The following is a 26,840-nucleotide window of genomic DNA, read 5'->3' on the forward strand; positions in this document are numbered from 1 at the left end:
CTTGTATGTCTAGTGATGTCTTGTATTACATAAAGGGCTTGTATGTCTAGTGATGTCTTGTATTACATAAAGGGCTTGTATGTCTAGTTATGTATTGTATTACATAAAGGGCTTGTATGTCTAGTGATGTCTTATATTACATAAAGGGCTTGTACGTCTAGTTATGTCTTGTATTACATAATAAGCTTGTATGTCTAGTGATGTCTTGTATTACATAAAGGGCTTCTTGTGTCACATAAAGGGCTTGTATGTCTAGTGATGTCTTGTATTACATAAAGGGCTTGTATGTCTAGTGATGTCTTGTATTACATAAAGAGCTTGTATGTCTAGTGATGTCTTGTAATACACAAAGGGCTTGTATGTCTAGTGATGTCTTGTATTACATAAAGGGCTTTTATGTCTAGTGATGTCTTGTATTACAAAAAAGGGCTTGTATGTCTAGTGATGTCTTGTATTACATAAAGGGCTTGTATGTCTAGTGATGTCTTGTATTACATAAAGGGCTTGTATGTCTAGTGATGTCTTGTATTACATAAAGGGCTTGTATGTCTAGTGATGTCTTGTATTACATAAAGGGCTTCTTGTATTACATAAAGGGCTTGTTTGCCTAGTCATGTTTTGTATTACATAAAAAGCTTGTATGTCTAGTGATGTCTTGTATTACATAAAGGGCTTGTATGTCTTGTCATGGTTGTATTACATAAAGGGCTTGTATGTCTAGTTTTTTTTTTTTTTTTTGTCTTTTTGGCTTTTCCCGGTTTGGGGTCGCCACAGCGGAACTCTGGTCCACTAATTATTGGCAGCAGATTTTTATGGTGCCGAGTTGCCAGCCCGACACCCAAACTTCAGCAAAGGCACGCCTATTTACACATGCCCTTCAGAGGCCACTTGTATGTCTAGTGATGTCTTGTATTACATAAAGGGCTTGTATGTCTAGTGATGTCTTGTATTACATAAAGAGCTTGTATGTAAAGAGCTTGTATGTCTTGTCATGTCTTGTGTCACATAAAGGGCTTGTATGTCTAGTGATGTCTTGTATTACATAAAGAGCTTGTATGCCTAGTGATGTATTGTATTACATAAAGGGCTTGTATGTCTAGTGATGTCTTGTATTACATAAAGGGTTTGTATGTCTAGTGATGTCTTGTATTACATAAAGGGCTTGTATGTCTAGTGATGTCTTGTATTACATAAAGAGCTTGTATGCCTAGTGATGTATTGTATTACATAAAGGGCTTGTATGTCTAGTGATGTCTTGTATTACATAAAGGGCTTGTATGTAAAGAGCTTGTATGTCTTGTCATGTCTTGTGTCACATAAAGGGCTTGTATGTCTAGTGATGTCTTGTATTACATAAAGAGCTTGTATGCCTAGTGATGTATTGTATTACATAAATGGCTTGTATGCCTAGTGATGTCTTGTATTACATAAAGGGTTTGTATGTCTAGTGATGTCTTGTATTACATAAAGGGCTTGTATGTCTAGTGATGTCTTGTATTACATAAAGAGCTTGTATGCCCAGTGATGTATTGTATTACATAAAGGGCTTGTATGTCTAGTGATGTCTTGTATTACATAAAGAGCTTGTATGTCTAGTGATTTTTTTGTATTACATAAAAGGCTTGTATGTCTAGTGATGTCTTGTATTACAGAAAGGGCTTTTATGTCTAGTTATGTCTTGTATTACATAAAGGGCTTGTATGTCTAGTGATGTCTTGTATTACATAAAAAGCTTGCATGTCTAGTGATGTGTTGTATTACATAAAGGGCTTGTATGTCTTGTCATGGTTGTATTACATAAAGGGCTTGTATGTCTAGTTTTTTATTTTTTTTTGTCTTTTCGGCTTTTCCTGGTTTGGGGTCGCCACAGCGGAACTCTGGTCCACTAATTATTGGCAGCAGATTTTTATGGTGCCGAGTTGCCAGCCCGACACCCAACCTTCAGCAAAGGCACGCCCATTTACACATGTCCTTCAGAGGCCACTCGACTGCGGGGAGCACATGCAGACTCCACATAGAAGGCAATCCAGCCGAGAATCGAACAGGGGAACCTCTTGCTGTGAGGCAACAATGCTATCGCTGTACCTCTGCTGCCTTTTATGTCGAGTGATGTCTTTTATTACGTGGTCAGTGATTGATAAACTGTGCTTAGCTTAGGAAGGTTAGTTCCAGATAAGGTTTCTGTACCCAGGGAATGTTCAGAATTGATATGCATTGCTGCAGTGAGTGAGGTTGCTGATTTCTTAGGTTTTCACAATAAGATTGCAAGGCCATTAAAGTTATGCTATTGATCCTGTTCCTGGTTTCCTTTATGACAGTATGTATCTATGTGTTACTCTATTTCCAAAATATAAATTGCAGGCTTCAGAATGGTTTTGCCATTTGTCATGATTATTCATTATCGCTTTACAAGTGTATGTGTCAAGGACTTTCTGCTGAAATGGATCACTGAATATACAGCATTTAGAGTAGATGGTACACCTTTAGATGCCAACTGTTTGCAAATATTTATTTCCTAACTTTGTTCACATATCAAAAACTACTGCTTACACAACTTCTACAGAAGTGTTCTATATGGGTTCAGGCACCTAGGCGGTGCGACAACCCACAATTGGAGGTGGACAGATGGCAGTATGGAAGTTTAGCTGCAGTGACAAATGCCTGCAGACAATTCCCTGCGAAAAGAAAAGAACCCCCTGCACCCTAACCACAGGTTTGAGACAAAAACCCCGTATGTGATCTACACACTACACCCCCTAGAAAACACCGTGTGCAACTAACACTGTAACATGTGCCTAGAATAGGATGCCAAGTGGGCATCAAAGTGGTACACTGAAACCTGTGTGCTGTGGGCAAAGCCTTTATTAATGCAAAATGTAAAGTAATGTGGGAAGTGCTTGGTGCATACTAAACCATGATATAATCATAACTTATAGAAATGTGCCACAGCGGAGGAAATCCTGCACGTCACTATAGTCACACTTATGTTGCAAGATGTGTTTTAGACGATGCTCCCTTACAACAATTGCCTTCCTTCGTGGTGTCACAGGCATCCCCCGCAACAGAGATTCTCGACGGGTATCTGTTAAGTTCTGCTCCTGTTGGATGTGGATGTCAAGGATGATTTGCTTATAGTCAGACGTGACCAATAAGGGGGTCACCACTGGTGTGGAGCATCTGTCTCCCATGTTGGTAATGACCAGGTCTGGGATATTGGAGCCCCTGGTGGGACAATAGATTAGTTGATCCAGGGCATTGGAATTTATAAATTCCAAGAACCATTGGGAAAAGGAGTTGGTACCCGAGTTGTTGTAAGGAGCCGCCGTCTAAAACACATCTTGCAACATAAGTGTGACTATAGTGACGTGCAGGATTTCCTCCGTGCTGTGGCACATTTCTATAAGTTATGATTATATCATGGTTTAGTATGCACCAAGCACTTCCCACATTACTTTACATTTTGCATTAATAAAGGCTTTGCCCACAGCACACAGGTTTCAGTGTACTACTTTGATGCCCACTTGGCATCCTATTCTAGGCACATGTTACAGTGTTAGTTGCACACGGTGTTTTCTAGGGGTTGTAGTGTGTAGATCACATATGGGGTTTTTGTCTCACACCTGTGGTTAGGGTGCAGGTGGTTCTTTTCTTTTTGCAGGGAATTGTCTGCAGGCATTTGTCACTGCAGCTAAACTTCCATACTGCCATCTGTCCACATCCAGTTGTCTCACAGTGGGTTGTCGCACCGCCTAGGTGCCTGAACCCGTTCTATATCTTTGGTGTAGCCAAGCATATGCTATATACACCACAGTATCCCATCTTAAAAATGATACACTTATTTTGTGCAATGAAATGGGCTGGAATTTAAACTGCCATATTTACATTACATATTGAAAATACAGACACTAGATTGAAAAAGGAAACATGAAAAATATTGCAGTTTCTTAGAATATTAACTTTGTTTTAAAACATATCCTCTATTGGTCACTCCTTTCCAGAATATGTTTTATAATTAGAATTACAATTATATAACTCATGTAAAAAACTAACCCTCCAAGGATCTCCCCCCAGGCCCAGCTGCCAGCTGAGGAGGTAGTCTGTTTCATTTTTCCTTTCCAGGGATAAAGTCTCAAGGGCCAGTGCACTGTGCATGAAGGGAATTAAAACTGTTTGTATGGTAACTAAATTTTAGGAAGTATGGGTTAAATCTAGTGTTGGGTCAGGTGCAGGCCTCTCTGTCCCATTCAACTCCTTTGGTTGGTGCATGATTATGTGTGGATTCTCAGTCACCAGATAACAGCAATCATCAGCTGCATGGTTATCCTTTTATGAGACTGTGCATGAATTCAAGCCTACTTGTATAAGGGGTAAAATACATCCTGGCATTCATGTTGTATGGAAAATCAGGAGGTCCAAAGAACAGTTTCACTGAGACAGACAAAGGCAGTGGGTCCATTCTCCTGCACACACATCTTGGACGACCACTCATTTGGAGAGGCTTCAAAACCTGTGAGGAGCATCTTGAAGTAGCCCCAAACTTCTCTTCCAGTTCCTCAGACCATTTAGTAGTATATCTTGGGAACAACCTTAGAGAGGCAGTCATTAAGGATGTCATTCAGGCAATCCAAAGGCATCCAATCTCTGCTCCTTTGGCAACCGGGAAGGAAGATGCCCTCTATACGCCCTATCTGAATGGGTTCAGGCTTTACCAAGCATTTGTGTTATTCTTATTTTATCTGTGTGGTTTAGTATAGCTCACAGAAATCACAGTGCTTTACTACCCTGCTCCCTGACAGAGAGTCCAAAGTTACTGACAGGTGTGGTAAGACAGTGCCCTTCTCTGGTATACACTGGTGCAGGGCCTTCAAGTATTCATCTCACCTCTCCAAATTCTGCTCCCATTTTTTACGTGCTTTTCACCCCATGCCTTCCAATCATCAACCCTCCCACAATTAACCCACTCATTACTCGCTGGGGAAGAAACAGTTGCTGAAAGCCATCATCCAGGCAGCCATCAGGAATTTTCTCACTTAGCCTTAACCCTCTCTTAGAACTGATATATACACTTGCAGACATAAGGGCCTACAACATCATCCCCATAAACATGCACATTTTAGCTCTTACCCCATGTAGCTTACCATGTGAGCAGAGCTTGCCACACATCCCCAGACCATATGCTACATACTGTGCACCTCTCTTTCTCAGTGTCTCTCTCTCTCTCTCTCCAGCAGGTGCCAGCAATACAGCAGACAACCATCTCCATCCACCAGGGGGCATAAGCCAGTGTCAACTGCTCATTTCTCTCCTGCATTTCCTACCTTGTTTAGAATCTCAGTCACTAATTTATTTCATGTTATCTGTGTCATAATCAGGGCTTCATCTCATATGTCATGGATTTAGGTAAGGTCCAAGTCCTGTTTGGTAGACAATTGAAAATCCTGAGGGCTTCTCTGAGTCTGTGCTAAAGGAGGACATAAATAAATTGAAAGAATTGTTTAATGAATCAAACATGATCAGAAAATGTCAGCACTATTGAGCAACTTGGGCGATGAATAAGCTTCAAGAATATATACAGAATATGATTTATTTGTTAATATAAAACTTAGATTAAAATTTCTAGAATGTGTGGTAGAAGTATAGAGCAGTTTGTTAACTGACACATCAAACATTGAAACTCTCAGTGCTTTCAAATGCAGTCAGAATAAAGGTTTTATTGATTATGCAGGGGTGTAACAAACAATAAGGATGATATCATGGGCAAACACTTTCTATAAACAGTGGCCCTGCATTTTATAAGCTAGTGGAATGTGCTCTCGTCTTATTCTGATTTCCCTAAAACTGAACACCCAAGACAACAATACCAAACAATGATACACTGATACAAGAAAGGAAAGCAATGCTTAGGTATCATGCCCTTCATAAATGTGTTATATTTTTTCCTGAGATTTTTCCCTGTATCACATATATTCTCATCTCTGGTACCTGACCCATCACATCCAGCACAATTATCACATACCTATGTAAAATAATGAGTGATTAGTGAAGTCCCAATTATACTTATCTAATACATGTTTCCCACAAGCTCCATGCAGAGTCCATACTATCATACATATGTAAGTCATGTGATATCAGTTATGTAACTGCCTGGTAACCCACAGGTTGCTGAGAGCCATGCAGCAGTTTATCTTCATGCCCTCCACAAACATAGATGTGCTGGTTAATGGATACTTCATCCCGTCCTACAGGCTTGCACTCTTACCAAGGAGTATTTGTGGAGCTGTGGCCACCTGTACAAAAGTTGAAGCACTGCCTGAGTGTCAGGTGGCTGGTGAATAAGTGTGTTAGCCAAGATGCATTACAATCCTGTATTTATTTATTTATTGACATTTGATTACCAGGAAAGTCCAACTGGGTAGGTTCCCATTTTCAGTTGAGGCCCCAGGGAGAAATGCTCTAAAGCATTACAAAAACATTTTAAGAGTAATAATTTTACAATCTTCAAAAATAATACAAAAACATCTACAGTTTAAATAATTATATCAAATTAAACATAATGTGAATACATTGGTTATGAACAAATAAAGAAGCGGAAGGTGCTAATACTGATGTTTAAAGTTTATAAACAGTTCTACGACTAGTCTAGCATAAGAATATTTATAGAAGAGAGTTCTAGAAGTCCTGTTCTGTAGTTGAAGTCATCAGGTGTGTGCTATAAAGTATAAAGTGAATTAGGTAAATTTCTTCTCAGCGCTGGAGAAAGAGATTATTGCACTTCTGTGGCACAGAAGATATAGATGTGACTACTGAGTCTGAAATACCAATGTAAATTATGTAAAGCACCTTATTTTATTTATTTATTTACTTATTTATTTTGCCAGGAGCAATACAGTCATACACATGGTCACTTACTTACACAGTCACAACCGCTGGTGGTACACCAACCGAAACACCTCAGCAACTGCCCTGCATGAGAAGCACTCACATACCCTCTACCACTGCAACACACCGGATGCCTGTTTATCCTCACAGAGAAGATCATGGGTAAGTTAACCATCTCATTCGCTAAAAATAAACACATACTATACGTTTTAATCCTTTGTTGCTAAACTGTAGGAAACCATGTGTGGTAAAATGTGAGAGACTTGATCGATTTGAGATAGATAATATAACACAAAGTGGAATTATGTGTAACAATATAAATAACTTTTGTGGGCTGTAAAGTATCATGAAGTATTATGTATTTATGCTTCAGAATATCTGTGGGTAGTGGGGAGTAGTGTGTAAGACTCCATTCTTCTTGCAATATTGTGCTTTTGGAGTGCTAAAATGAGTGATGTAGCTCATAATACATGACTCTCAAGAGGTAGGAAAACATTGCTTTTTAAAATATATGCTAATGCTACTCTGAATATAACCTACTTTAGCTGACTAGATAAGACTGACTTGTGAATTCTGCACAACAGAGCTACAATTATCCTCTGAGATGCATGCAGAGTTATATTTATGTGAATATGGAGAACAGTGTAATCATTTCAGCTAAAAAAGGGGCAGGATACATTATAGACAAACATTAAATGAAATCGTCTTGGAGTTCTTCACAGGTTCTTTTGTGTAAGCCCCTAGTCAGGTGACATGGCTTGTGAGTATAGAGCTTTTCCTTTTACAGGGTGATGTTTTAGGAGTAGAACTGAATTGGGGCTTTTCCTGTGGCACTATGTTGTGGTATATATGGCACGGAAAGTACAGCTGTGTAAAATCTTACCATGACGGTAGATGTCCTTGCCTTCCCTGCTGCAGTATTCTAAACTATATGGGGATGCCCTGCCACAGAAGCCTGATGTCCGACCAGTCTTCCAAAGACTTCTCAATTTAAAAGATATGCTGAACATCACCATACGCACCCTGCATAATGTAGGCCATAAAGGTGACATTCAGGTTTACCAAGAACAGAAAGAACTGATTGCCCCAGGAGGAACACCAGTCCAAGGAACCCAAGATGTAACGTGTACATCCAGGAAGGTAAAGAACTAGGGGGATGGAGGGAAGGAGCAATTACTGCAGCAGTGAAGGCAAGGGCATCTACCGCTATGGTAAGATTTCACACAACTGTACTATGTCCTTACATTCACTGCTGCAGTATTCTTAATTATATGGGAGAGTGCCAAAGCTCAAGAGTAAATGAGGGAGGAGGAAGGGGCAGATGAATCCCCTAAAAAACATGAAGAACTGAACTAGCAAAACTAGCTCTAGCCCTAGAGATACCATCCAACTTGTAGTGCTTGGTAAAGGTATGCACAGAAGTCTAGGTATCCCCTTCAAGAATAGAATTAGAATCTAAGCCTTTGAAAAAAGCACCTGAAAAGGCCACAGCACTAGTAGAATGAGCTTTAATTGAAAAAGGAAAGCTCTTGCCATGAAAAGTATAACAAAAGGAAATAGGCGTACAAAGAAAATAGGCATAGAAATCCAAGCAGAAATAGTCTGCTTGGATACAGCAAGCCCCAAAGATCTAGGATGAAAAGAAACAAATAACTGATCAGATTTTCTGACAGCCTTGATCATATCCAAATAAACTCTAAGTTGCCTGTGCATAAATAAAGTATGCCGCACTCTTTCACTGTCAGTTTGCTGAGAGGGGGAAAAAAAGTAGGCAGATTAATAGACTGATTAAGAGATAGCTCATTAACCACCTTCGGCATAAAAGAAGGGTTAGTACGCAAGGACACTCGGTCCTCATAAAAAATAAAAAACAAGAGGAGGACAACCCATACGGGCCTGCAACTTAAGACATTCATTGGGCAGAAGTAAGCACTAACAAAAGAACAGTCTTCCAGGAACAATGTTGCAAGGAAGCTGAAGCAGCACGGTCAAAGGGAGCCTGAGTCAGCTTCTGCAAAGCAAAATTAATATCCCAGGGAGGAGGAACAGGCTCCCTGGGAGGTCTAATATTAATGATGCCGTTAAGAAATTGTTTCACCTCAAATCTAGCCACTAAAGGAGGAGAAAAAAGAAGACAAGCAGAGATAACTGATAGGTGGGCCTTAATAGAAGAACAGGCCCAACCAGCATTGAGCAACTCACACAAACAAGAGAGAACCAAAGGAGCATCAACAGTAAGTGGGTCCAGGTTATGAGAGAGACACCAAAATAAAACATCTTCCATTTGGATAAGTAGGATTTCCTATTCATAGGTTTCCTGGCCTCCTGCAGGACTTGCAGTACATACTCAGAAAAAATGTGTCTATAAGGAATCAGAATCTTATTACCCACAGTTGAAGTGTGGACAGGTGGGGATGAATAAGAGATCCCTTGTCTTGTGTGATTAGATCCAACCTGTGAGGTAACTTGTGTTGATTTCCCCTGGCTAGATGCAGAAGAAGAGGGAGCATCCTGTTGAATTTTGAACAGGACTTTCAGAATTAGAGGAAGGGCAGAGAATACATAAAGAAACATCCCCTTCCAAGAGAAAGAGAGGGCATCTACCTTCTATACCAGATGACGTGGGACTCTGGCACAAAACAGAGGAAGTTATCTGTTCAGAGGGGAGGCAAAAAATCCACTTGTGGAGTACCCCAGTGCTGGGTAATGTCCAGAAACACATCCCTGTGAAGCATACAATCATGGGACTGAGTTAAGGACCTGCTCAGAGTGTCTGCCTCAATGTTCTGACTGGAAGGGATATAAACTACCTGAAGAGTCACTTGACACTTGACAGCAAGATCCCAAACCAGAAGTGCCAACTGGCAAATAAGAGAAAATCTTGTAGTCTGTTGATATCTGTGAAAACCTTGAGAGGCCCTTGAGAAAAGAGAGACTGAAAGGCCTGTAGAGCCAGCAGAAGAGCTCTCATCTCTTTGACAGTGATGGTCTCCTTCTGCTAACAAAGTAACAACACCCTACCTTTAGGGAACCTAAAGTGCCCTTCATCCCATGTCTGAGGCATCTGTGAACAATTCCTGACAGGGAAAAGGGGGATAAAAAGGGATCTCTGGATTCCGAGACAACTGCTAAATTTACCAGAGAAGTTCCTGTCTAAGGCAAGGAAGAAGAGTAACTACAAATTCCAGAGGATGAGCATGGTGAAGCCACACTGACTTCAGAAACCACTAAAATGTTCTCATGTGAAGTTTGGCCAGAGGGAGCATCAGAATGGTGGATGCAATGAAACCCAGAAACTCCCTGGTGGTAATGGAAACCAGAGGAAGAAGAGCGTGAAAGAAAGAAATGAGAGTTAAGGCCATTGAAGGGGGCACTGATGCAAGCACTGGCACCGTCTGAATACTGCAACCCAGAAAAACATGATCCTGAGAAGGACACAAAGACTTTTTGAAATTTACAGTGAACCCCAGGCTCTGAAGAAGGGATACGTCAAAATGAAGATTTTGCAAAAGGGTCTCTGGAGAGGACACCTGAATCAACAGGTCATCCAAATAAGGAAATATTTGGATTCCTTGATGTCTGCAAAAGGCAATCACAGGAGCAAGGCATTTAGTGAACATCCTTTGGGGCAGTAGAAAGGCCAAAGAGCAAAGCAGAGAACTGAAAATGCCAGGAAGCAACAGAGAAATTTAAAAACTTCCTGAAAAGAGAACAGATTAGAATATGGAGATAAGCATCCTTGAGATCCACAGACACCATATAGGCCAGAGGGAGCAAGAGAGGAAACAGAATCTGAAGGGACAACATCCAAAAAGAAGGTACCTTTAGGAAAGTATTTAGATGAGAGAGGTCTAGAATAGGTCTCCAAGTGCCTTCTTTTCTGGTCATTAGAAACAGTTGGGAGTAGAACCCTTTCCCGCTTTGGGACACAGGCACCTCTTGAATAGTACCCTGAGACAAGGGATCTTGAAGAATCTCTGGTAAAAAGGGAAGATGTTCCCAAGGAGGCTAAGGAATGCCCATAAATGGAAGATGGAATTTCCACACCATGAAGTACTCTTGATGAATGATCGACAGAACCCAAGAATCCTGAGTGATCTGAAGCCAAACCGGACGAGAAAGAGGAATGTGGTTGGGAAGGGACAGATAGTCACAGAGTGTCTGGTTTGTCCAGAAAGGAAGGCTTTGGAGTCCCCAAAAATTAAGTTGCCTTAGCAGGAGGAGTCTGTTTGCCACTCTTCTTACCTTTTAGTAAAAGGACATGATTGCTTACGAACAAAGGCAGGCTTAGCAGGGTAGTTTCTCTGAAATTTAGGCACAGGAGACACAAACACATGTTTAATCTCTTGTAAGGCCTTATCCTTATCCTGAATGGTCTTAAACAAACCAGCAGCAGCTTCCCCAAACAAAAGTTTAAAACCCAGAGGAGCATTCATCAGCTTAGCTTTAATATCATCAGGTAGAGGTTGAAGCCTAAATCAAGAATACCTCCGCAAAACTGAACCAAAAACAGAAGCTCTAGAAGAGGCATCCACCACATCATAAGTCTCTAGCAAGGAAGGAACAGAAGTTTTACCCTCAGAGTCTGGAAAATCAGAAATAAGTTGGCAGGCCTGAGAAAGAAGAGCCAACACCTACCTAGACATATAGGTCTGATAGTTAATAGCCCTAAAGGATAAGGTACCAGAAGTGTAAATCTTCTTACTCAGCCTTTCCATAGTTCTGCTGTCCTTGTCAGAATGCAATAACTTGGGTGAAGGAAGCAATTGAGATGGCTTATCAGAAGCTATGGACACTACCAAAGGGTCAGCTGCAGGACATGTATATAAAAAAGAACAATCCTCAGGAACCCTATAAAACCTATCAGGCTTATTGGAAAGAGGGGGGAGAGAATCAGGAATCTGAGAGGTACTCCATCCAACTGCAGCAAATCATAGTACCTTTTATGGATATCAGAGGCCTGAGTACAATCCCACTTAAAAAAAAAATCCATCATCCCAGAGAGTGTATCTCCAGAAGAAATTTCCAACAAAGGAATATCAGGACTAACAAATTCCTCCTTCTCTGACCCATAATCCAAAGGAGAAGGAATTTGAGTAGAATAAGTTAGGGATTCGTTAACAGAATCTGACTCATCCTCAGAAGAGTCCTGATCTCTAGGCCTTTTAAGACGAGTAGAGGACCAACTAGCAGCAGGAACTGAAATCCCCATGTGGAGGCTTTAAGGACATTAAAGCAGAAAATTACACCTGAGTAAAAGCCTGCCACTCATGTTGTGGATCCCTAGAAGCAGAAGAAACATGTTTATTTTTTTGTTTCTTTTGTAAGGGAACATCCTGAGAAGAATCAGATCCAGGATGACAGTCAAGAACTGTAGCAGGAACTTCTTCCCCAACTAGAAACTGAAGAACTCCTCTAGGCCCCTCTGAAAAAAATCAACTGTGGTTCCCACTGACAGTCCGAGATGGATACCTGCAAAGCCTCTTCGGATGTGCTGCCAGCCTGATCCTCACTGGCCTCCAACATGGTCATGACAGAGAAATCCAACAACAAAGCCGGGCGAGCCTCTGGGTTTGGAATGACCTCAGGAGAAACATATGGCAGAGGCTGTATGGCAGAATATTCTGTTTGTACCCTTTTCACCTTCTTCTTCTGTAATGGCTGACCCTCAGGGTGGGAGATTCCTTCCATTGTAACTTTAGCGAGTAGCCTAAGACGCTGGTCCTCAAGATTCAGGAAAAGGGAAGAAAGTCTACTGCAAAGGGTTTTTTAAACAAATGCCTGACAAATAGAACAAGACGTATGGTCATGAGAAGCACCTAAGCAAAAAAGACACTTATTGTGGCAGTCTCTATGGGGTATTGGTCTCCCACACTGGCATTTACCCTTCCTGGATGACATTAACCTCAAGGAACACAAAAACAAGAAAAAATAAAATCCCCAATGGGGCAGCTATATTGCAAAAACAACAAACAGGTGTAAGAAGTCCCTGGAGAATGAACATGTGTTTGACTGGCAGAAAATGAATGCAGGTAAACAGGTAAAATGGTGTAAAAGATATGTTCAGACTGGCAGCAAAGACGTTCTGTTTTTGGTAAGCCTGAACATCACCTTTATGCCCTACATTGTGTAGGATATGTATGGTGATGTTTGGCATACCTTTTAAATTCAGAAGTCTTTGTAAAATTGGCTGGACGTCAGGCTTCAGTTAAGAATACTGCAGCAGTGAATGTATGGACATCATGCTAGTATATATTGTCTTCTACTAGTAGCAGGCTATGTGCTAATAGCTTTATTCATACTAGCTGAAAACTGAATGGTTAAGGACTTTTTCCATTAAGGGGCAAGTTCTGATGCTTCATCTTTTCAAATTAGAGGAGATATGAGAGTGAAAGATATGAGACCGGGTGGAACCTTCAGTGCCACTCTTACGGCTTTTTTTTTTAAATGGCCATGTCAGTACAAAACTAGAAGGATTTTCAGTGTGAGGATAATTTCATATACACTGATTTTATTGATGTTATACAAACTTGATAATTAAGCCATTATTTTACCAGGCTCATCATAAACATTGTAAGGAACTCTTCAACAGTCTTTTAGGGAAAAGTTTCTACTTTTTCTAAGATGTATGAATATACGGTGTTAATAGTTTTTATTAAGTTGTGTTACATTTTTCCACCCAATAGAATTCCATTTACCTTACTCCTACCTGGTGTATATATCAAAAAAGAGGTTGCAATCTACAACATTAATTTAGTACATGTTTTATTATTGTATCTACCTCTCTGTATTATTTTGTATGTATTATTGTACTTATCTCTCTGTACTTATGTAATATCCAATTATTATCAATGAGTGCTTTAATACCTGTTCTTATCTTGTTCATGTAAATTGTCTTAACTTTCATGTATCATTTGAAGCTTTTCTCCCCGGACCTCCACTGAAAATGGGTTCCTGACCCCGTCAGACTTTCCCAGTAAACAAATGTTAAACAAATATAATGTTTCCTCTATATCTACACATTTCTTATCTTCAGTAATCATTTAGCGAAGTATTTATGAAATATTTAGTGTTTCTTGTAACACATATGGATAGGTGCCGTGACTTAGCTTTTGTTAAGTCATCTGCAGTTTGGAGGCTGGCATGATGGCTTGATGGTTAAGGTGCTTACCTTACAGACTCAAGGTGCAGGGTTTGATTCTCACAGGGGGTAATTAGCTAGGCTTAAAATGGTCCATAAGGACAGTTAGCCTAGTACTAATCTATGAACCTATGAAAAAGGTTTGAAAAGAATTTGATCCAGGCTTTCTTCCTTAGTCTCATAACGGATTGACCTGTAGTTACTTCCCCTGGAGAACCACTTATTCATTTGGTTTGGTTGCAATAGTACTTCTGAAGAAGAAAGAGGACACCAAACCAGTGTTCAGGGCTGGGTTGGTTCCAGCCAGGTCTTTGAACCAGTCACAAGTAAAAGATCCAGCAAACAAGGAAGACAGAAACTGGTTATGAAGGACTGTCCTTTGGCTGTAGATCCTAAAGAATGATGAATGCTGATGATAAAAGTAAATACCACACTACAGAGGAGACTTATGGTGGTGGCAGGGGGTGGGGTGAACCACTGGTGGAGTGATACTAGGATCTAATTGGTCTGCATGCAGTCATGGTTGGTATGCTTAAGTTTAATGGGTCTAGACTGGTTTTATCTTTGATCATGTTACTAGGTTGCAGTGAAAAGGAATCCTGTATTAGGATGACTGCAACATGCTGTTCCAGCCTTAATTTCATCAGCATCATTTTCTAACCTTTTTGCCCTTGTGAGAGTCATGGTGGTAGCCAGCTGAGCAGAGTATACCAGATTTCCATGCCTCCAACAACAGTCTCTGTGAACATGACAGCTTGCAAAGGAAATCTCAGTTTCCTGCACATCCAAAGTATTTGCATAGGTTAAGTGGTGATGGTCAAAATTGCCATTAGACGCGTGTGTGTGTGTGTGTGTGTGTGTGTGTGTGTGTGAGTTTGTGTGTGTGTGTGAGTTTGTGTACATGTGTGTGGACTGTGATTGACTGGCATCCCATCTAACAATGATTACTACCTCATATCTATTGCTTGCTGGGATAGGGTCTGGCTCCCCATGACTCTGATGGAGAGAGTCTGATAAAGGGTTATTATTGGTTTTTACACATGTTGCATGTTCCTTTATTTTATGTATTTTAATGTCATGTGACTGTACATTTGTATTTCTCTTTCCATTCATAACAGCACTCTTTTCATTTCATTGTCATAAATACCTGTGGTCATTTTATATGCCATATACGTAGTAAAAAGGATTCTGCATTGTTATGTAACACACTGGTGACAGGGACTGAAGATATCTGTCTATCAGAAAACCCTCAGTCTACAGAAAAAGGCATCACCTTTTTCAATGGCAAAGGTAGACAAAAGAGGCAAAGGGCAGGTGAAAAGGAAGAAATCAAAACTGAATGTGGAACGACTGAAGAACATTACTGTAAGAAAAAAGAAGAGAAAGACAGATGTGGACAACATGGCTCAAGCTGTGGATTTACAGTGCCAGCTGGAATAGAATTTAATACGCAATGAAAACAGTGGAATTAATAAGACTAATAGGGATGAAGATCTATCCTTCGTAACAATTGATAGAGCTGAAATGACTGTATTAGAAGCTGAAGATTCTTCAGAGATGGTCAGCAAAGATATTCTTGTAATTGGAGATTCAGTTATTAGAGGAACTGATACTTATATTTGCAGAGATGATAATGAACATCGAGTAGTGTTATGCTTGCCAGGAGCAAAAATAGAAGATGTGAAACAAGCCTTGGAACGCCTTAATGTAAGGAAGTATGGATCTGTTTTTATTCATATTGTTACAAATGATGTCACCAACAAAGATTCTCTGTTAGTCGGGAACTGACAGCCCTCCTAGATAGTATAGCTTGTACTGGTGTTAGGACATATTTTTCACAAATCACCTATAGAAAGGACAGTCAGGTCACTGTGAATGAAAAGATTTTTTGGATAAACACCTACATGGAAAAAATGTCCTGTTTTAAAAAATGGAAATGTGTACAGCATCCAAGCCTTCTTTTGGGCACACGTGTTCAGGCAGGATGGTGTACATTTGTCTAGATCATGGAAGAGAATTTTTGCAGCAGATATTTTGCAATATTTGACAAACACTAGCCAGGATTTTTGCCAGGTCAAAAATGTAACATTTGATGATCTCTGATGGTTGTTAATGCTAGGAGCATTAATTCTTCTTCTTCTTCTTTCGGCTTTTTCCCAGTTAGGGGTCGCCACAGCGGATCACCTGTCCACTCATGATTGGCAGTGGAGTTTTACAGTGTTGAGTTGCCAGCCCGGCGCCCAACCTTCCACAGAAGACACACACATGCACACTCTCACACCTTGGGCCAAAATTTAGAGTGTCCAATCCACCTACTGCATGTCTTTGGGATGTGGGAGGAAACCAGAGCACTCAGAGGAAACCCACACGACCGCAGGGAGGCATGCAGACTCTGCACAGAGGGCACCCCAGCCGAGGATCGAACCAGAGAACTTCTTGCTGTGAGGCGACAATACTAGCCACTGCACCACCGTTGCCGCCCACTAGGAGCATTAATAATAAAGTGTTTTTATTAGAACATTTTCTACATTCCCACAAGATTGATGTTATAGTTTGTGAAACATGGTTAAAGAACAATGACTGGAAACCAGTTCTGTCAGGGTATAAATGTTTTTACTGTAACAGATATTCTAACAAAAATCAGGTGGAGGTGTTATGATAGGCATTAAAGATAGCTGTGAGACTTGTGATTATTACATGTTCAGTGATAATACCAATACTATAGACTGTGTAACTGTGACAATAAAGACAACCCTGGAACATATAACAATTATTGGAGTGTACAGACCACCAAAGTCAAGTGCAGATGACCTAGTGGAATTCATACATTTCTTACATGAAACACAGGAGGGAAGAATAATATCAGCTGGGGACTTAAATTTACCAGAAACAGACTGGAATAATATTGATTCAACAACATTAGTAAAGAAATTATTCACAGAGTATACTCAGGAACAACAAATGCTTCAGATTGTAAAAAAAACTACCAGGGGACAGAATATACTAGATATTGTTTGTGTTCCTAAAGAAATTACTGTAACTTCAAGTCAAGTTTTACCACCATTGATGTGCAGTGATCATGGGGTCATAAAGGTTAATTTGTTGCTAGATAATTCTGCCAAACTGAAATCTAAGCCAATGCACAGAAGGTTAATTACAAATTGTAGAGAAGCAAAAAAGTTGCTATATAAAGCTAACTGGAGTGAGGTGTTCAGTGGAAAAACTGCAGATGGAATATGGAAAGTTTTGAAAGAAAAATTGTTTGAGTGCAAAAAGTCAAAAACATTATAACATCAGGATCTAGGCACGTAACATCAGGGGGGTATATTTCCATAAAAACAAGATACCTGATTAAGGTGAAAGACAAAAAATATAAGAGATGGAAGACAGGTCGAACTACAACTTTGAAAACTGAAATAAATGAGCTGGACAAACAGATTAAGCATAGTGTTAGACAAGATCAAGAAAATTTTGAAGAGAATTTATATAAAGATATTAAGTATAATAGGAAACCTTTTTATAGATACATAAGATATGGAAGGAGTAAAGATACACAAATTGATAAACTGTGTGCAGATTCTAAAATTTATTCTCAGACACAATAGATTATAGATATATTTACAAAATTGTATGCAAAACAGTTTGGCTCCACAAAAGGGGTGGTGAGTTGTCCTAGTGATGTCCAGGTAACCCCAGATACTGGAATCAAATTAGATTATATTGAAAAAGAACTGTGTAAACTGGATCCAAACAAAGAGCAGGGAGGAGACGGAATAAGTAACAATGATTTGAGAACACTTAAGCAAGAACTTACACTGCCATTACATCTATTATTCACTAGGTCATATAAATATGGGGATATTCTTCAAGATTGGAGACATGCACTTATTAAACCTGTCTTTAAGGGAAAGGGGAGTAGAACAAACCCAAAGTCATATAGACCCTTAAGTCTACTTTCATGTTGTAGAAAAATAATGAAGAAGGTAATACTGGATAAGTTATTGTCAGAACTGGATAGGTTGGGACTTGAAACTATATATTAGCATGCATATGTTGAAAATAGATCTATTACCAACTGTAACATTATGTTCTATAACAATATAATAACAGCTATGAATGAAAAATTGTGCTGTGATGTGATTTATGTAGATTTAACTTCAGCATTTGACAGGGTCATGCACAAAGCACTGATCAATAAATTAGTACAACTAGGTATCGATGTACAGTTGATAAGATGGATAGCTGCATGGCTTACAAATAGGACATGGCAAGTATCACACACCAACTGGACAGGTGAAATCCTTGGTTACAGTCAAGGTGTCCCAACAGGGCTCTTTACTAGGCCCTTACTTGTTTAGATTGCATCTTTCAGACCTTACTTTTTCATCTGAGTGGTTTTACAGTCTATATGCTGACAACCTGAAATTGGGTAAACTGATTACAAGTGTTACAGATAAGGCATGTCTGCAAAATAATTTGACTAAATTGACTATTTGGGCACAGGAGAATAATATGTTGATAAATACATCAAAAACTAAGCATATGAGATTTGGGAGACATAAACTGAAAGGTGAATATTTAATACAGCACACAGTGATTGAAACTGTAAACTCATTTAAGGACATGGGTATATGGGTAGATTCAGCTATGAGTTTTTCTAATCATATCAACCAATTGGCTAATGATAGTTATAGAACTATAGGTTGCATAAACAGATTTATAAAGTCTAGGAAATCAAACATAATGAAGTCATTGTTTGTTAGTTACATTAGACCCAAACTTGAGTATAGAATAACAATATGGAAACCCTATAGGAAAACAAGCATGAATAAACTGGAAAGAGTACAGTGGAAATATACTAAGGGCATCCATGGATGTGAAAATCTAAGTTATTATGAAAGACTAAAATATCTGAACTTGTACAGTGTCTCTTAAAGCTATCTAAGAGGAGAACTTATTCAGGTATATAGGGCATTTAGAGACAACTACCTCTGGGAATGTTTGGGGTTATCAAAAAGTGCTAGAGAATCATCAGATAACCTATGTAGAATATTCTATAGGAATGAGAAGTGCACTAATTGGTTCTCTGACAGAGTAGCTGATGCTTGGAACAGACTACCAAATTACATTAAAGCAAGTACTAGCTTAGATATTTTTGAGAACAGCCTGGACATTTATTATGGGAACACGTATTTTGGCATATTGGGAAGCTAGAAGGGCTTTAATGCCTGTGCTTGAAACATTTGTATGTATGTATGTATGTTGCTGTGGGCTCCTTGCTGTGATCTTTTCTGTAAACCCCTGGTCATTAGTGTTACAGTCAGGAGGCTATAGCACACAAGGACACTTAGTGCCTCTCCATCCCATCTGTGCAGATATGTTCATATTGATTGTCACTGAATAACTGTGCACATATCTTATTTGCTCATGTCATGCAATTAAAAGAACATTTATATTACAGAAATTAGAGCTTTGTACGTAAACTTGCCATAACAGTAAATGCTCAAATGATCACTGCTGTAGCATATGTAACTATGTGGGTTATATAGCTGAAGATATAAGAGCCAGTCAGCTTTCAAAGCTTCAGGGCAACTTCCACATGCCCAACCTGTCAGGCAGCGTGAACACACCTGACTAAATGACAAGTTTCTGGGCCGAGCACTTCAGAGATTTCCTATCAACAAAAAGAGGGAGGCTGAGCCTTGAAAAGACAATGCTGAAAACAACAAAAAATAAATGTCCACACCCTGGCATAAAAAAACACACCAAAAACAAAGAGGATGGAGGGAGGGAACGGCTACTGCAACACTGATCATTTGAACTTCTACTGTTATGGTAAATTTACTTACACAACTGTAATATGTTCATCATACTGATCACTGCTGTAGTAGCCTTACTTATATAGATGGATTACCCTAGCATACTACATTTGGGAGATGGAAGTTGAAGAGTCCAAAAGCCCCTGAAGAATGGTCTTACCAAAGCCTGACCTGGACATAGAGAAGGAATAAAGTTTATAGTCCTTTGTAAAAGTATGTACAGAGGACCAAGCAGCAGCTTTAAAATACTTCTAGAATCCATCAATTTCAAAAAGCCATAGATGAAGCCAAGGGACTGATAGAGTGGACCTTGACCCTGCCTTTTTTTGTTACAGTGAGTATAACAAAAGGTAATAGCTTTAGACAACCACTTAGAAATAGTCTGTTTTGACACAGGTTATCCCATCTTATCTTCACAACTAATGAATAATTGATCCCAAGATCTAAAAGAATTAGATCTATCGAGATAGTACCTGACTTTTCTTTGGGCATCCAAGGTATGGAATGTCCTTTCTCCCTCATTTTTAGGTTCAGAAAAGAAAATGGGAAGGTGGATAGTTTGGCTTAAAGTAAACTCGGATACCACATTAAAGAAACCCTTTCCCTATGCAAAATGAGTTAAAGTTGACTCACCATAAGAGCTTAAGATGATACTCTTCTTGCAGAGGTCACAGAAAGCAATAAAACTGTTTACCATGTAAAGAACCTCAAGTCAGCTAGATTAGCTGATTGAAATGGAGTAAGTGTTAGTTTCTCTAACACAAAATTAAGATGCCAAGGAGGGACCACTGGTTTACTTGGAGGCCATTTGTGCAAAACCACTTTGAAAAAATACTTTGACATGAGACTGCATTGAAAAAGAAGGATTCATGGGCAGACATGCTGGCATGGTCAATAAATGAACCATTATAGAGTAATATAAAGGCCATAGGATAGTAACTCACCAAAATATTGTAAAACCAGAGAGCAGCTAGCCCTGAATGGGTGCTGGTTATGTTGCAGGCACCAGCTAGAAAACATTTTCAATTTCTTAATGTATGATTTCCTATTAGCGGGCATACCTCTCAACTGTCCAGATTTTCACAAAAGGTCCAGATATTTGCCTCATATTTTTTACTTGTTTCTCATAAAATTGTAGTTTTCTGGCAAGTCACTGGCAAGTCATTGGGGACTGAAGTAAGAAAATAATGGCAGACATTTGAGTTTCAGACTTCATATCCTTCAGTAAATTCATGCTAATGTAAAACCTGTCAGTCTATCAACTTTTCAATGTTTGTGAGAGCAGTCTTTAAAAAGTGTCCCTATTTTTGGCTTTCTCCAGACTTTTTACTTTAAGAGGTTGAGAGATTTGGTAGCAGGCTTTCTTGCATCCATTAGTACCTGCTGAACATTCTCATTATACAGGTGCCAGAAAGGAATTAAGACCTATCACCCTGTCAGTGAGCTGAAGATGATTGATGTCAGGGGGTATTAACCACCCCTGTTCTTGTGCGAATGGATACATTCTGTCAGGAATCTTGTAATTGTCTCTGGCAATTTCTAAAAGAAAGGAGAACCATGGTTGCCTGGGCCATCAGGGAGTCACCACAATGATCTTAGGGATTCTTTCTGAATCCTCAGAAGTACCATGGATATTAGTAGAAATGGTAGAAAATCATACAGGAGCATTCCTGTTCAAGGAAAGGAAAAGGCATCTCTCTTCTAGGCCTTCTTGCATTGTGTCCTGGAACAGAGCTTTGCCAGTTGATTGTTCAGAGACGAGGTCTACTTCAGGAACTCCCCACCGATGGATCAAATCTTGGAAGATCCCTGATCTAGTTTCCATTCATGAGGGTCTGCTCTGGTCCTGCTCAGCTTGTCTACACAATGTTTTGCTCTGATGGAATGTAGGATGCCTGTAAATTGAGATTGCACTGTGAAGCTATATCCCAAGCTAAGATGGCTAGGGGGGTATGACCTGGTTCCCCACTTGTTGATGTACCACATGACTGTGGTATTGATGTAATATCTTGAAGAGGTCCCAGGGACCAAAGATGATTCGGACAGTTGAGTGCCTTGATCAAGGCAAGTATCTCTCTGATATTTATGTGCTTGTGTCTGTCCTTGGTATCTCAGACACCCTACACTTTTATCCCACCTGATGTTGTTCTTCTTTGCTCACAAAGTAATCTCCAAGGCATTTGTGGTGATTGCTTGCTTTTGAGCATGGAAGGAGAAGGGGATACCTAGATTTAAGGGTATCTGTTGTGTCCACCAAATGATTTCTCTTCTGACAAAGCCCTGCACTGGGATTTGAAAAACAAATGGTGCTGGTGCTGGGACCAAAAATACTTCAGATACCATTGCATCTTTCTCATGTGGAGTCTTGCCAGGGGTGTCATGAAAATCATAGAAGATATGAGACCCAAATTCCTGAGGTATTCCTTCTCAGTGACCAACATTTGGGTGGAAAACCTTTAGAAATAGATCTAGATATAGATCTATTTTTTTTCCTGTGGAAGAAAAGCGCTTAGAACTGAAGTATCTAGTTGAAATCCAAGGAACACAACTCTGTATGAAGGAAGCCAGAAAGACTTTTGAATATACTTTTGGAATCCCAACTTGTGTATGAGATTTCTCACCCAAGAGAGAAAGAGATTCCTGACACTTTGAAAAAGACTCTACAAAGATAAGCAAAGCATCTAAATATTTCAAAAATGTGGATACATTATAGCCTGCATTGAACTGTAACTGGAAGTAGACAGTTGTTGAGCACTCTTGGTGCAGTGGATAGTCCAAAGGGTAAGGCAGAGAACTGATAATGTAATCCATATGTGAAAAACCTTAATAAACATCTGAAGTCTATATGAATAGGGAGGTGGTGGTAAGTGTTGTCAGGTCTTGTGTTACCAGGAAACTTGAAAGAGGAAAAAGACGTAACAGGTTGTGAAGTGACATAATTTTGAATTTGGGCACTATCATAAAGGGTTTTAGGAAAGAAACATCCAGAATTGGTCTCCAAGCATTTTCTTTCATTCTTTGGCACTAAGAACATCCTTGAATAAACATCCTTCCCACATGGGAAGGAGGAACTGGTGCTATCACTCCTTGGAACAACATGTGAAGAAGAACCAGTGGAACAAATAAGTTTGATCTGGAGGATAAGAAATGATCCCCTGGAAAGGAGGAGTTTCCTCCCACTGCCATCTGTAACCTCGACAAATCATCTTCGGAACCCATTTGTCTGAAACTCTCTACTGCCAAAGAGAAAATGGAGATTCAGACTTTCTGGAAGAAAAAAAGGGCCAGGGTGGAAGGGATCACAAGGTCTTTTGAAAAATCATTCAGACTTGTTAGACTTTCCTTGGTTTTAGGAGATTCTAGACTTCTTTTTACAACCCCCTTACCATTTCTTCTTAAAAGTCTATCTACCTGTATTTGGTTGAGACTGCTTATTCTGCTTTTTGCCAAAACCGCATGAGGAGTTAGAGAATGTCTTAGAAAATCTGGAAAAGGAGGGCTGAAACTTCTTCGAGATTCCTTGGATTAGCTTATGCCTTTCATCACACTTTTTCTCACTTATGTAGCAGTGAGGCCAGATACTTAATCTCTATGTGAAGGGGAATTTAAACTCTCATTTTTAACATCATCTGAGAGGTGCTAAGAATGTAGCCATGTAAACTTCCTCAAAGCACTACCAATGGCCATAGTCCTGGAAAAAGTATCAAGAGAGTCATAGTGACCAGTGCAATAGGTAAGTAGCTAAGAATAGCAGTCAGTAGCATTGCCTATTCTGTCTCAGTCCTTATAAATACAGTGACTAAATCACGGACAAACCACCATGGACATCCAAAAACTCCTAAAATCCTTTCCTCAGATCCTGTTGCAACTGAAAAAAAAATGTTCCATTTAAGGAAGGCTTAACCAATCAAGAAATTCACACAAGCTGACACCTTCTATCAGGACATGATTGTAAAGTTACACCCTCCCTAGGATCCAGTCAGTGGAAAAACTTCGTGGTAAGTTAAAACATCACTCCATTAGGTGTGCATTTGCTTTCAAAATAAATACTGCTCTGTTAGAGCAGGTACTAGTCCTGTTTCATTAAATGGAAATTTTTTTTCAGTTGTAACAGGATCTGAGGAAGGGAAATCCTGAAAGCACTTGTCCATCCTGAATTGTGCACCTTTTTGAGTTTTTATATTTTTCCACAAGGATTTTGCTACGAATATTTCCTTTTTATCGAGGGTTCATTTTAATAAAGGATTTTAAGACTTTTTGGATGTCCATGGTGGTTCGTCTGTGATTTATTCACTGTATTGCCTTTTCTTTCATGGAACACCTTCAGCTGCTAACAGGTTTGTTTCTGGACTGTTTTGTTAATCCTTATAAATAGGTCAGTCCAGGAATCCCTTATTCCCTCTCTGGAAAACGTCACAAAAAGTCACACATTACCCCTCTGCACAAAGAAGGAAATTCAACAGACATTAATAACTTTAGACTGATAGCAATCATATCTCCCCTTGCCAAAATACTTGAAAAATGTATTCAAAAGCAATTGCTAGACTATTGCCTGCAGGAAGAATTCCTATCCCCTAGACAACATGGCTTCTATCCTTCCCATAGTACTAGCACCGACCTTCTAACCTGTATAGATACTGTCGGTAAAGCTAGAGATAATGACAAATTAGTCTCTTCCTTATTTCCAGACTTGTCTAAAGTCTTCAACGTAGTTTGTCACAGCAAACGTCTACTTCAAATGTCATCACTAGATCTGTTTCATCCCACCCTTCTGTGGTTCAAAAGCTACCTGTCCAATAGGTATCAGTCAGTAAAATGGCATTCCACACTCTCTCCTTACGTCCCAGTCACCAATAGTATACCACAAGGCTCTATCCTTGGTCCCCTCCTCTTTAACATTTTCACCAACACCCTCTATACTTCCACACAACAGGCCACCCTAATACAATACTCAGATGATTACACTCTCATTTACATATCTGACAACATGGTACACTTACAAAAATTACTCAGGAAGCTTCAGCAGCCACTGAAACAATGCTTTATAACTTATAATTTCAAGTATTCAAGTAAAACTTTATTTTCATTCAGACCATACAACCACAAAGTGCACAGCTGAATGAAATTACATATCTTCAAGCTCATGGATGCACATAACATAGAACCATTTCAACACACACACACATTATATATATATATATATATATATATATACACACAACACAGAGTCCTGGCCAACTGAAGCTCCATTCCACACCAGCAAATCTCAATCCAGTTCCATCAACCCAACAAAAAAACAAAAATCAAAAACCAGAATCAGCATACATCCAGCAGACAATCAGGTCTCCACCATCGACCCTAGTTCAACCCAAAAGCCTCCTGCTCTACCCAAAAAAGAACAAACTACTACTTTTTCCCCCAAATCCCTTTCTTATGAAAAAAACTAAATTTAAAGTCCTCTCAACAACTGACGTCACTTCTTATAGCAAACGTTTTGGCGTGATAGTGGATTATAATCTGGCATTTGACCTGCATATACAAAATTGCAAAAGAAAACCTCATCAAAAACTAGGGATGCTTCGCAGAGCTAAAACCTTTCTCAGTGATGCCACTAAAGCTACACTTGTCACTACTTATCTCCTCCCCAGTCTTCTTTATGGTGCTCTCATCCTTACTAACCTCCATGCTTTACAAAAATTAAAACTTGGACAGTGCTATAACAAAGTTGCTAAATATGCAGCATGCACCCCTTTCAGAACCCACCACTTTATAGTACTGAAAAACCTAAACTGGTTAGAACTGCCACATCAACTACATATATACAATTCTTACCACCTATAAAATTATCCAGTATCCATCTGCCTGTACAGCACTAAACACATTCTACACAATTATGTTCCCAGCTGGTCATTCTGATCCAGTGACCAAAAACTCCTCTATGTATGAAAGTCTAGGAAATTTTCTGGGTGTTGTCTGTACTCATACAAGGTTGCTTAGGCCTGGAACTCCTTAACTGTATCCATCAGGTCTATACCCTTCCTCCCATAGGTTCATTGGTGTGTACTAGGCTAATGGCCCTGAAGTCTTTACAAGCCTACCCCATAGAAGTGGCTGGCATCTAGCCACCTGATGTTAGTACCCAGTGCCCCATCCACTCATCAAGATTTCTCTAGAAGAGGGCCAGTGAGGTGCTCTGCTTGACATGTATAGGAAGTCTATTCCAGAGCACGGGCAGTCTCTGGTTTATGAACCTGTCCCACCAGCATGTTCTGTTGATTGTGGTAATGAGGTTGAGGTCTCTGGAGCATGTGGTGTGGAGGGATTGGGATTTCTTTAGATATAGCATTTCTAACAGAGCTGGGTCAGACATGGGTTTGTAAGTCAAGCAGAGATCACCTCTTAGTAGATGATAAGAGACAGAGGTTTTCTTGAGTCTGTCCATGTAGGACATGTGTTTAAGGCCTGGGATCCTCTTCATGAGATACTTTTGTGGCCTTTCCAGCTGTTGCATGTGTCTACTGAAGAACATGCCAAATGGGGCATTATACTTGATGATTGGCCTAATGAGGGAAGATTAGAGAGAGATGATGAGCTCTTTGTTCCTGGATGCAAAGCCTTTGGTAATGAGATGTGCCACATAGAAGGACTTTCTGACCCCATAGTTACAATGTGGTGGTTGAAAGAGAGGTTGCTGTCAACCTGTGTTCCTAGATCTCTTATAAAGCCTTCAGTGCTCAGTGGGCTCCCATCAATGTGGTAATTAGTGGGAACTGGGTTTTTCCCAAAATCTTGAAGGCAAGAGGCCGAGGTACCAGATAATATTGTGGTGAAGTAAAGAATCTACTACCTTTGCTACGTGTGTTTTTTCTTATTTTTCCCAAAACCACTCTGAAAGACTTCCTAGCTAAAATCTGGCTCTGTTCTTGTTCAAATCCAGGATAAACTATATCCCTAAATGTGAACAAGTACATTTTCATTCCTTATATTTCCTTACTCTCCTT

At 39.7% G+C, this 26,840-nt stretch overlaps 1 protein-coding gene across 2 annotated transcripts in view; it reads left to right on the plus strand.

Moving 5' to 3' along the window:
- Positions 1-26,840, plus strand: part of RFX4 (regulatory factor X4) — a 690,122-nt gene that overhangs the window by 600,416 nt on the left and 62,866 nt on the right. For both annotated transcript variants that reach the window (XM_044088142.1, XM_044088143.1), the window contains one exon: positions 6,879-7,041. In XM_044088142.1, coding sequence (XP_043944077.1) covers positions 6,879-7,041 — 163 coding nt within the window. The remainder of the gene's footprint in view (positions 1-6,878; positions 7,042-26,840) is intronic.

The sequence above is a fragment of the Protopterus annectens genome, chromosome 11.part0 (genome assembly GCF_019279795.1).
Source record: "Protopterus annectens isolate FY-2018-M chromosome 11.part0, PAN1.0, whole genome shotgun sequence".
NCBI lineage: Eukaryota > Metazoa > Chordata > Ceratodontiformes > Protopteridae > Protopterus > Protopterus annectens.